At 37.8% G+C, this 12,836-nt stretch overlaps 1 protein-coding gene across 5 annotated transcripts in view; it reads left to right on the top strand.

Annotated features, from left to right (window-relative positions):
- Window positions 1-11,454, top strand: part of MAP3K7CL (MAP3K7 C-terminal like) — a 45,500-nt gene extending 34,046 nt beyond the window's left edge. For all 5 annotated transcript variants that reach the window (XM_017856234.1, XM_017856241.1, XM_017856251.1 and 2 more), the window contains one exon: window positions 10,285-11,454. In XM_017856234.1, the coding sequence (XP_017711723.1) occupies window positions 10,285-10,465 (181 nt within the window). In that variant the 3' untranslated portion in view covers window positions 10,466-11,454. The remainder of the gene's footprint in view (window positions 1-10,284) is intronic.
- Window positions 11,455-12,836: the final 1,382 nt, after the last annotated feature.

The raw sequence follows: 12,836 nt of genomic DNA, 5'->3' as shown, positions 1-12,836 counted from the left end.
AAAAAAAAAAAAAAAAAAGAAAAAGAAAAAGAAAAAGAACAGCTAGGATAAATTGTTAAATTGGGAAATATGGTAATATCTTATATTTATAAATACAAGAGCTTGGTTTTCCAAGGATTATTAATGATCGTTATTTTTGTTAAGACTTTACTGAAGTGGAAATTCATTTTCAAACAGATCTTTTCCTGAACAGTCTTTATTTTCAAGCAAGATATATTGGACCAAATGAATTTGACCCAAGTAATTAGGTCTCCATTTTTTGATGATTCTGTTGAGAATTTCTTTCCCATCATTTCATAAAGTATAGCTGATTGTGTTGCCTCTACCCTGGCTGGCATAAGCTAGATGCAAAGAGACGCTAACTAATGTATTTTAAGAGAGAGTTTTTCTTTATTGGAGTCATTCAGACACTGCTTAAGGTTTGAACTCCAAACTGAACTTCTCTCTCATCTCCAGAGGAGGTCTCCCTGGATCAAGTTTGAGAGAATTTGAAGAGGCGTGATGAGAAGAGTTGCTGAAACTGTTATTTTAAATCATATCTGTTGGATGGAGAAAGAGAGTCAAACATTTTCTGGGATTATAAACTCAGCATTGGCTGAATCCAATTTAAAGAATCACTTCTGGCTTATGACCAATGATGTACGAGAGGCTTGTTATATTTTTACTGATTTTTTTTCTTCTCAGTGTAAAAAAAGGTGGGAAAGACTTTCTTGAAAGCTTTGAAAAATTACCAAGAATTCTGATATCTTTAAAGAACTCCATCATTTTAATCTAATTATTTCGAGGCCTTTTGCATGTGAAGAGACATTTTAATATAATTGCATATACAGTAACATGGAATGTATAAAATGATTTTTTTCCGTAAATATTATAAGCATTTTCTACAACATACATAGCTTTTGTGTATGTAATATGAAACTCATTGAAGTGAGATATAGACATTTTATGGCTTTTGAAATCTATCACCAAATTTAGAAAAAAAAATTAAAAATGAAATCTATTACCAAATTGTTTGACAGAAAATTTTTAAAGTATATTATTAAACCACAATCAACTGCAAAGTTTGCTTTGTTCCAGATAAAGCATTTTATCTTGTCCAGTAGAGAAACCACTTCTTTATTTATTTTTGGTATGAAATATTGTATTGGGTACTTTGGTGTTTAGAAGATTAACTTAAATGTCAGAAAAAGAGACAGACTCTCAGAAAAGTCAGATTGAAGAATGTTTTATTTATTCATTTTGTTTTTTTTATTTCAATATGTTTTTGGGGCACAGGTGGTGATTGGTTACATGAGTAAGTTCTTTAGTGATGATTTCTGAGATTTTGGGGCACCTGTCACCTAATGTGTAGTCTTTTATTCCCTACCCCTCTCCCACCCTTTCTCGAGTCCCCAAAGTGTCTTGGCATCCTCATGTTATATATTTTTTATAAACTATTTTATTTTATTTTATTTTTCTGAGACAGAGTCTTGCTCAGTTGCCCAGGCTGGAGTGCAGTGGTGCCATCTTGGCTCACTGCAACCTCTGCCTCCCAGGTTCAAGCGATCCTCCCACCTCAACCCCCTGAATAGCTGGGATTACAGGTGTGTGTCCCAACTCTGGGCTAATTTTTATATTTTTAGTAGAGTCGGGGTTTCACCATGTTGGCCAGGCTGCTCTCAAACTCCTGGCCTCAAGTGATCAGCCTCCTAAAGTGCTGGGATTAGAGGCGTAGTAATTGTACTTAGTTATGGGGTCTAGTGTAATGTTTTCATACATTGTGTAATGATCAAACCAGTGTGATTAGCATATTCATCACCTCGAATATTTGTCATTTCTTTGTGATGAGAACATTCAAAATCCTCTCTTTTAGCTGTTTTGAAGTGTACATCATTGTTAACTACAGTCACCCTACTGTACAGGAGAACACCAGAAGTTATTCCTCCTGTTTAACTGTAACTATGTACCCATTGAATAACCCCATCCCATGCTCCTCTCCCTACCACCCTTCCCAGCCTCTGGTAATCACTATTCTACTCTCTACATCAATGAGATCAACTTTTTTAGATTCCACATAGAAGTGAGATCATGTGGTCTTTGTGCTTCTGTGCCTGGCTTATTTCATTTAACATAATGTCCTCCAGGTTCATCCATGTTGTTGCAAATGACAAGATATCATTTTTTAAAATGGCTGAGTAGTATTCCATTGTATAGATGTATCACATTAAAAAATCTATTCTTCTACTGATGGACACTTGGACACAGGTTGATCCTATATCCTGGCTATTATAATTCGGTGGTTTTCAGTATATTCACAGAGTTATGCAACCATCACCAACTTTACAACATTTCCTTCACTGCAGAAATAAATCTGGCACCCTTTGACAGTTACTCCCCATTGACCCTTGATTTCTGGACTTTGGCAACCAATAATCTACTTTCTGTCTCTATGGATTTGCTTATTCTGGACATTTCATACAAATGGAATAATATAATATGCAATCTTTTGTGATTGGCTTTTTTCACTTAGCATAATGTTTTTAAGGTTCACTCACATTGTATCATGCATCAGTACTTTATTCTTTTATTGCTGAATAATATTCCATTGTATGAATATACAATATTTTATTCTTTTATAGGCTAATGGACATTTAATGGATTGGTTTGCACTTCGTAGCTATTGTGAATAATGCTGCTATGAACATTTGTGTGCAATTTTTGAGGTAGACATATGTTTTCAATTCTCTTGAGTAGGTTCCTAGCAGTAGAATTGTTGGCTTATATGATAACTCAATGTGTAACCTTTTGAGAAACTGCCAGACTGTTTTCAAAGGGGTTGACATTTTATATTCTTGCCAGCAGTGTATCAAGGTTCCAATTTTTCCACATCTTTGCCAACACTTCCTGTGCCTTTTAGATTCTGGCCATCTCTAGTGGGTGTGAAACAATGTGTCACTGTGGTTTTGATTTACAGTTGTCTGATGGCTAATGATGTTGCCCAGGTTCTCCTGTGCTTCATTGGCCATTTCTATGTCTCCTTGGAGAAATAACTCTAAAGATCTTTTGCCTGTTTTTTAATTTGGTTGTCTTTTTGTTTCTGAGGTGAAAAATGTTACGTAATTTTAGCGTGTTCAGGCAAAATATTAGAAAGGGGTTTTCATATGAGGCGATCAAAATCAATGTGTGACTTATATTCTCATGTCTTTTTAAAATGTATAAAATGATGATTAGGGGAGTAACATCTCCTCGAGGGGAACATATCAGGATGGGGCAAAAGGGTGCATATGTAATTTCCAAAGGCATAAACTAGAATTAGTGCAATTTTGATTTGTTTTTAGTCATGATATTTATCTGAGATTTCTAATAACAGGAGATTTTAACTTTTTTTTAATGTTTAACCAGAAGCATTTATTTCTTAAGGATATTCCCAAAGGCAGAAGCTTTTAAAGTGTGTTCTGAGGAGTCTCTCACAGATTCAGGACGGAGAGGGTGTCAGACAGGGGACCGTACCCAGATCAACCAGAGAAGGACCAATTTTATCTGTTTTATTTGCATCCCTTCAGGGTATGACTTTCTTTGAAAAAGGATTCCACAGGAAGGTAACACTGAAAACCAAACCTCACTTTTATATACCTAAGATATTTTTCTTAAATATTTACTCAGCCTCCAGAAATTACATTTTCGTTATCATAAATATAAGGTACATGGAGATATTTCTCCACGAGTGTTTGCAGGATATATAGTAATGTGGAGAAAAGTTCTATCTTCTCTTTCCTACGATGTCTGATATGAGTAAGATGCCTTCTGGGTAAGATATGAGATTTGAGTTCATTTTCCAGCTGTGGAGATGCGCTTCCCAAGACTGACTTGGCCAGCAAGAATAGAAGACGGTGGCTGGCTTGTAACAGACTTTCAATAAATACTTGCTGAGCCAATGAGTAGAAGAGCAAAGGACTGCCTCAGTTCTTTACTTTGTTTATGGAGACAGAGATGTAGCCAAAGGTATTCTTTCATTTTAGTATTTAGTTTTTTGTGAAATTTCAATATCCCAGATGCCATCAGGCTGTGAGATTACGCTTTCTGTTAATGCCCCAATCATAATGATTTGGTTATTTTACACCACATAATTACGTGCAGCCCAGTCATTTAATGGGTATTTCATTCCCAAGTATTTCTACACCTAATTGTCTGCCCGAAACTACATTAAACTTGTGCCTAGTGTTCCATTATTGGAACACTAAATGTGGGAGTCATTTATATCCTACTGCTCAAGGTCATTGCCAAGGTCTGATTTTTCAAATTCAAAAAATTGCAACCTCAGGCATTAAGTGGGATAAAAGGGACAGCATATTTACTCTTCTCAGTGAGAGCTCCTTTCAGTAGGTTTCCCTTGCTGAGGAAAGAGGCTCCAATCCAATCTCTGGGGAAGCAGAGTGAAGAAACCTTTTGCCATCCACTTTCTTCCTGTCCCAGGATGAATTCTTTTTAGGGTGATTGATAGTGGGAATCTCCATTTCCTTTAGAGCGGTGGTTCTTAACCGGGAAATTCTCCACACCTGCCCCATCCTACATTGGCAATACTTAGAGACATTTTTGGCTGGAATGACTGGGGGTGAGGGTGGGTTTGCTATTGACATCTAGTGAGTAGAGGCCAAGGTTACTGCTAGACTTCCTATAATGCCAATGTATACACAGTGCCCAACAACAAAGAATTGCCTGGCCCACAATGTCAGTTGTACCAAGGATGAGAAATCCTGCTTTGGAGCAAGTCTGACTTCCTCCTGCAAGGGTGCCGTATTGCCCTTTGCTTCCCAATAGATATTAGTACATTTGTTCATGCATTAAGCATTTGTATGGCTTCAACAACATAGTCTAGACTGAGCTTTGGAAATCTCAGTTCAATATCATTTATTATTCCTCCACCTGGATAAAATGAAGGTAGACTTTGGCATCCTTTCTGTCATCTAGAGGCATTGACTCCTTCTCTCCTGTGTATGAAGGCTTTTACTTGGACATAAATCTCTCAAGATCTACCAACAGTACAGTCTAAATCCCTATTTAAAAATAAAATTCTCCCTATGATAAAGATATTTTATTATATTATTGCCCCAAATTCTTTAGCTCACTGGGGCCAAACTGTCTAGAATTTTGCCTTTCCCAAATAAAAGTCCTTAGTTAACTTTGACAGTGCCAAGATCCCTAATAGTGGTCTCCTCAGCACAGAGAAATATTTCTCCCAGTGATGAATCCACATCTCAAACTCCTGCAACGTAAAGAATCTCCTTAATTTTGGAATTAATTTCCACAAAGTTTGAAAGTTTTCTTAACCAATTCACTTGGACTTTCTCTTCCCCTCTTTGTTTTAGTAACTAAAAACCTTTCCAGGCATGTGGCTTAGGATGGGGACAACAGATGAGCTATGGTGGACTCCAAAGTTATGACCTTTTAGGCTATTGAATGGCATCATGTGGAAAGCTATGTTACAGATTCGTGGCTGCAGAAATAAGGTCTCTCTAACTATTGTCTTCTACCACCATATTACATTACATTGAAGGAAACGATACAAATAGAACCAATAAATCAGAGGCAGAACCACATTCTAGCCTATAATAAATATTGATTTGTTCTTCAGATCATCTATTTATAAGATTGTTTTTGTAGCTTGATGTGCCAAGGTTTAATTATGAATTGCTAATGGATGAGCATAAATATGTCTATATAAATAGGTCCTGGACAGGAAGCAACAGACGTTTTGACAGTTTTCATTGGATGGCTGTATAATGGCTTATCAAATACATGAAACTAATTTAGAAACATATCCACTGAGTCTTCTGGGTTCCAGTAAAGAAGAAATTATTATTGACTTTCTCCAATGCAAGAAGATCAGACTAGACAATTTAGACTATTCTTTCAAATTGTAAAAATCTATGATTTTGTGATTTATTGCCTCTGTCAGTCAAAATTAATGACAGGTAGCTTCAGGAGTTTTACATGAGGTTAGATATGGAGCCAGGGAAATAGCCATTGTTATCCCCATTAACACCACCTCCCAGACCGTGATTTGAAAGCAAAACTCTATTTCCACCTAATCGTTTATATGACACAAGCAGTTTGAAGGGAAAAATAGAACAGGAATAGATGATCTGTTTGATGGATAGGGGATTTAAAGCATGTCTCTCTCTCTCTCTCTTTTTTTTTTTCTTTCTTTTTTGAGATGAAGTCTCACTCTGTTGCCCAGGCAGGAGATGCAGTGAGTGATTGGCTCACTGCATCTCCACCTCCCAGGTTCCAGCGATTCTCCTGCCTCAGCCTCCCGAATAGCTGGAATTACAGGCACACACCACCATGCCTGGCTAATTTTTGTATTTCCAGTTGACACAGGGTTTCACCATGTTGGCCAGGCTGGTCTCGAACTCCTGACCTCAAGTGATCCGCCTGCCTCACCCTCTCAAAGTGCTGGGATTACAGGTGTGAGCCTCTGAGGCTGGCCTCTTTTTTCTTTTTTTTTTTTTTAATAGGTTTTACTCATTAATGTTTTAAAAATAATTACATGAGGAATTTTACTAATCAATATTTATTGACATTTACTACCGAAGCTATGCTTAGGAACACAAAACTAAACATTTAATCAGAAGATAGGCTTGATTTCTGGCTCTTTCTTATTAGCTGTGTGACTTTTTCCATTAAATGGAGCACTTTCAGTTTCTATTTCCTCATTTTTAACACATAAATTACTGTATCTCTGAGCTACCTTTTTCTTCAATTATTTATTCAGTAAGTATTTATTGCGAGCCTATTCTATTCTAAACAGTGTGGAAGATTCAAAAATCAGTAACAGCCCAAAGGAACTTTGTTTATATGCATATCAGTGATGTACATTATCTTCCAGTTTTCCCTGATTGGACACTTTCTACTGTCTGGTTTTGCTCAGTGGACACCGAAGTGGGTATCCAAGGCAGGCCACTGGGCGCAGGAAGAAAATACTAGAACTTTTATCCTTATTTACTCCTTGTCTTTTTTTCAGGATAACTGCATTTTGATAGTTTCAAACCTAGAGAAAAATTGCAAAAGTAGTATAAAGAACTCCCGGCTGGGCACAGTGGCTCACGCCTATAAACCCAGTACTTTGGGAGGCTGAGGCAGGCAGATCACCTGAGGTCAGGACCAGCCTAGCCAACATGGTGAAATCCCGTCTATACTAAAAATACAAAAATGAACCAAGTGTAGTGGCACACACCTGCAGTCCCAGCTACTCGGGAGGCTGAGGCAGGAGAATCACTTGATCCCAGAAGGCAGAGGTTGCAGTGAGCCGAGATCACACCACTGCACTCCGGCCTGGGTGACAGAGCGAGACTCCATCTCAAAAAAAACAAAACAAAACAAAACAAAAAAGCACACTCCCATATATTCTTTACTGGATTCAACAGTTACTAAAACTTTCCCCAGTTGTGCCTTATTCTTCCTCACGACAGTACTGGGGTTTTCTTTCTTTCTCTCTCTCTGTCTCTCATATACACACACATACATATATACATATGTGTATGTATACATGTGTGCAAATACATGTATGTATGCGTATGCATATATGTGTGTATATACATATGCATACATATGCACACCATCATGTTCCACATTGCCCTAAACACTTCAGTAAGTATATTCTAAAACAATAACATTCTCTCTTTTAACCATGGTATAATAATTAAAATCGAGAAATTTAGCACTGATACAGTATTATTATGTAATTCACAGTTCATATTCAAATTACATCAGTTTCCCAATAATGTTCTTCAAAACTATTTTTTTTTTCAGTTCAGAATAGCACATTGCCTGTGTTGTCATTTCTTTTTGGTTTCTTTAAATATGGAGGAGTTCTTAACATTTTTTAAGATACAGGTTAGCAATTTTGTAGAATTTCCCTGAATTTAATTTTGTCTGTATGATTAGATATAGATTGTACATTTTTGGCAGGAATACCACAGAAATGATGTGTGTTTCACAGTGCATGTGATGTCTATTATCTCATGACTAGCAGTGTCAACTTTGGTCATTTGGTGAAAGTGGCCTTCCATTTTTTGCCACTGATTTCACTTTTCAATTAACTAATTTGTGGGATACGCTGAGGTTATGTAAATATTTTGTTCCTCATCAGACTTCTACCCCCTAGGTTTAGCATCCGGTCTTATCCTGTTATATATCCATATTTGGGTATGCTTTATAATGTATGTAATATATTGGCAGGTATATAATTTATGAATGAATATGCAGACATATGTAGAAGTAGTCTGGGTTTGTGTTCAATTTTTTTTAAAACTAATAGTATTGTATAATAAAACATGTTTGGAAACTGAATTGAATGAGATGGTCAGGCTGTTTTCTAGCTCTGGATTATTGAAACATTACAGGTTGTGTTTTGATGAGCAACCCCCACTGCCCCTTGTTCCCAGTGGCCACAGGCTTATTTCCAATATAAACTTGAATATTATTGCTTTTCAGGAATGTATGTATTTTCCTTTCTTCTTTTCATATTATGTTGTGTCATATCAGTATCTGATCAGTGAAGAAGGAAGAGGAGAGGCTTTTAGAAATGTGGCCAACTGTAGTGATGAAAGAATGTAAGGAAGATAGTATTTGCATGTATTTTATGCTAAGGCAATGTTATTACTACTTTAAAACAAGGGTTCAAAACCATTTCCTAGGAACACAACCGTAAAACCTCAGGAGCTTTGCAGGGTAGGGGGAGCCTAGGAGGAGAAGGCTTGGGACTGAGACTGGTGGCAGTGTGTCCCAAGCTTTGGTCATTTGGGTACAACTTCTGTGAATGATCATGAAGTAACTTCCAGATACTTCCACATCTACATTATTATTGACTCCAACTTTTTTTGTGAGTCATCTTTACGTAGATCTTCTAATTAGCCTCCTTTTAGGGCACAAGATCTTTGAAATCATGGGTTAGATGTGTTGGTTTGTATTTAAAAATACACATTTATTTAATTTAATTCAAAAATCTAATAAAGCTTTCAGTACAACCTACAGTCATCTAACGTTAACACCAGCAGTGCAAAGCCTTCCCTTTGGAAAACCCATCTAGAAAACTCTGAATCTGAAGGACATTTACCAACTGTTTTTTGCCCTACAGAGGAGGAAGAAATATGAGGCAAAGGAGAATTCAGTTAGATTTTGTCTAGGTTAGGATTACCTGACCTCCATAAGGGAGACAGACCTGGTATCCTTTGGGTTGTCATGTTTATTAAATCTACACACGGACTGAAGATCTTTAACTCATTACTTTGCTTATTTATTTACTTTTTTGAGACAGGATCTCACTCTTTTGCCCAGGCTGGAGTATAGTGGCACAATTATAGCTCACTGCAGCCTCAACCTCCCAGGCTCAAGTGATCCTTCTGCTACAGCCTCCCAAGTAGCTGGAACTACGGTTGTCAGCCATCATACCCAGCTGATTTCCTAATTTTTTGTAGAGACGGTGTCTCGCTATGTTGCCAAGGATGGTCTCAAACTCTGTGACTCAAGCGATCCATTTGCCTAGGTCTCCCAAAGTGCTGGGATTACAGACATGAACCGCTGTGCCCAGCCTTTAGTTCCTTATTGTGTATATTTACATCAATGAATTATTTACAAATATTAACTAAGAACTGAGTTTCTTTAAAGTGTTATCATTACAGTTTTCCTACAGTACCTTCAGCCTGCTTCCTCAATTCTAGAGTCAGGCCAGCATCAAATGTGGACACATCGTTTTGTTAATTTGGGCTGCAATATATATGTAAGGATTAGGGAAAGACATAGGAGGTAATATCTACAAGGACAGAGTTGGGATTCTGTAGTTCAAAGAAGTCTATTGGAGATTTGTTCAACTCCGATATAGGAAACAAAGGAAGATAACAACGAATTTGGGGGACAAAGACTCAGCCAAGAGAAAACTATAGTTGTCCTCCCTACAAGACAATAGGCAGCATCTTAAATTATGAAAAATTATACACAGATTTTTTCTAAATTATTATTTTACAATTTTTTTGCATTCTTAAAATGATCATGTTTTTGACTATTAACCTATAGGACTTTTGGTGTATAGTTAGTATTTTGGAAGTGTCTAGTAGAGATGCTAGAATAAATGGACATAAAACTTGCAAAGCTGGACAAATAAAAGTCACTGGAGGCAAGTAGAGATGGGAAACAATTCAGAAGAAAAGAATGAATCATTCTACTTCCGTCATGCTATTACTGAATAATTTAATTTGTTTGCGTTGAATTCTGTGCTTTTTCCTGCCCTGTACCCTGAATCTTCAGGAAGGAGCTCATTGCCAAGTTGGATCAGGCAGAAAAGGAGAAGGTGGATGCTGCTGAGCTGGTTCGGGAATTCGAGGCTCTGACGGAGGAGAATCGGACGTTGAGGTTGGCCCAGTCTCAATGTGTGGAACAACTGGAGAAACTTCGAATACAGTATCAGAAGAGGCAGGGCTCATCCTAACTTTAAATTTTTCAGTGTGAGCATATGAGGTGGATGACTGCCCTGTGCTGGCCAAAAGATTTTTATTTTAAACGAATAACGAGTCAGATCTATTGCTTCTCTGTATTACCCACATGGCAACTGTCTATGATGAATTTACTGCTTGCCAGCTTCTAGCTTGAGAGAAGGGATATTTTAAATGAGATCATTAATGTGAAACTATTACTAGTATATGTTTTTGGAGATCAGAATTATTTTCCAAAGATATATATATTTTTCTTTTTTAGGAAGATATGATCATGCCGTACAACAGGGTAGAAAAGATAAAATAGAATATTGACTGACCCACCTAAGAATCATGGGCTGAGCAGAGTTAAGCCATGCAACAAACCCGTAACACGTTCACTGTAGTTTCACATGTGTATTTTTTAAATTTCATGCCTTTAATATTTCAAATATGCTCAAATTTAAACTCTCAGAAACTTCTCTGCATGTATTTATATTCACCAGAGTATAAGCTTTTATACTCTGATTTTTATTCTTCAATGATTGATTGTACTAAGAATAAATGGTCACATATCCTAAAAGCTTGTTCATGAAATTATTAGCAGAAACTGTGTTTGTAACCAAAGCACATTTGCCAATGCTAACTAGCTGTTGTAATAACAAACAGATAAGGCTGCATTTGCTTCATGCCATGTGACCTTACAGTAAACATCTCTGCCTTTGCCTGTGTGTGTTCTGGGGGGAGGGGGGACATGGAAAAAGATTGTTTGGACATTATTTGGGTGAGTGCCCATGAAAACATCAGTGAACTTGTAACTATTGTTTTGGATTTAAGGAGATGTTTTAGATCAGTAACAGCTAATAGGAATATGCGAGTAAATTCAGAATTAAAACGATTTCTCCTTGTTCTACCTATCACCACATTTTCTCAAATTGAATTCTTTGTTTTATGTCCATTTCTATTCATGTAACTTCTTTTTCATTAAACATGGATCAAAACTGAACTGACAGTTTCTAGTTTGCTCCTTTCTTAACCTCCTTTGTGCTAGACGTTGGGATGACCTAGCCCTGGTCCAAAACTGGTTCTTAGCTGTATTTGCATATGCCAAAAAAAAGAAGCAAAGTTCCATTTCTTCCTTCCCTCCCTTCCTTCCTTCCTTCCTTCCTTCCTTCCTTCCTTCCTTCCTTCCTTCCCTCCTTCCTTCCCTCCTTCCTTCCTTTTCTTTCTTTTCTTTCTTTCTTTCATGGAGTCTCCCTCAGTCGCCCAGGCTGGAGTGCAGTGGCAAGATCTCAGCTCACTGCAACCTCTGCCTCCCAGGTTCAAGCGATTCTCCTGCCTCAGCCTCCCAATTAGCTGGGATTATGGGTGCCCGCCACCACGCCTGGCTAATTTTTGTATTTGTGGTAGAGATGGGGGTTTCACCATGTTGGCCAGGCTGGTCTCGAACTCCTGATCTTGGATGATCTGCCCACCTCGGCCTCCCAAAGTGCTGGGACTCCAGGCGTGAGCCCCCGCACCTGGCCTAAAGTCCCATTTCTTAGAAAGACTGTGATTTCTCATATAAATAACTCAGAGCTTCAATACTGAATGTGATGCATTTGTATCTTGCAATATTTGCCCAAAAAACAGAAAAAAGGAATAATTCATTAAAACGACGACCTCAGATAAACCAATGGTTTTCAAACGGGGTGATTTTGCCCCCAGGGGACCTTTGACAGTGTCTGGAAATAGTTTTTGTTGCCACAGCTAGCATGAGGGGGTGCTACCGGTATCTAGAGGACCGAGGCCAGGATACTGCTAACCAGCCTGCCCAGAACAGCACCTGCAACAAAGAGTTGTCTGCCTCAATGTGACAATAGTGCTGAGATTGATGTGCTTTGGGATAGACAAGTCTTGGGACAGTTTGGTCAAATGTGAAGGGAGGAACGGTGCAGGGCCACAGGTTTTTTGCCATGTGGTGCAGAGCTGGGAGGCCCTTATGCATGTTGATCTTCAATTTCCTCATTTGTGAAGTGAAGCTTTTTGATAGACCTCAAAGTTTTCAGGTTATGTGAGCCTATTCACCCTTACGCTGCTTTAACATTTGACCAAAGGTGGAAGTCTCCACTATTCTGGAAGAGCCTTCTGTTTCAGTGACCCGCCTCTTCTTTTTAGTATAACGCTAATAAACACCAGTATAAGGGAGGATTTGTTCACTAAGTTAATACAAATACAAAGTTAGCAGAATGGGAGGAAGATAGGTAAATTACTCATCTTTAACATAAGGTTAGTTTTTGAACACTGCTCGTCTGAAGACAGTTGCATATATTTACAGAATTCAAGCAGTCACAGTCCCTTCTAGAAAATGGGAAGCCGGGAAATATGGCTCCAAAATCTCTTTGCTTT

The sequence above is a fragment of the Rhinopithecus bieti genome, unplaced genomic scaffold (genome assembly GCF_001698545.2).
Source record: "Rhinopithecus bieti isolate Rb0 unplaced genomic scaffold, ASM169854v2 scaffold_1295, whole genome shotgun sequence".
Taxonomy (NCBI): domain Eukaryota; kingdom Metazoa; phylum Chordata; class Mammalia; order Primates; family Cercopithecidae; genus Rhinopithecus; species Rhinopithecus bieti.
This window is presented reverse-complemented; position numbering and strand designations above follow the sequence as displayed.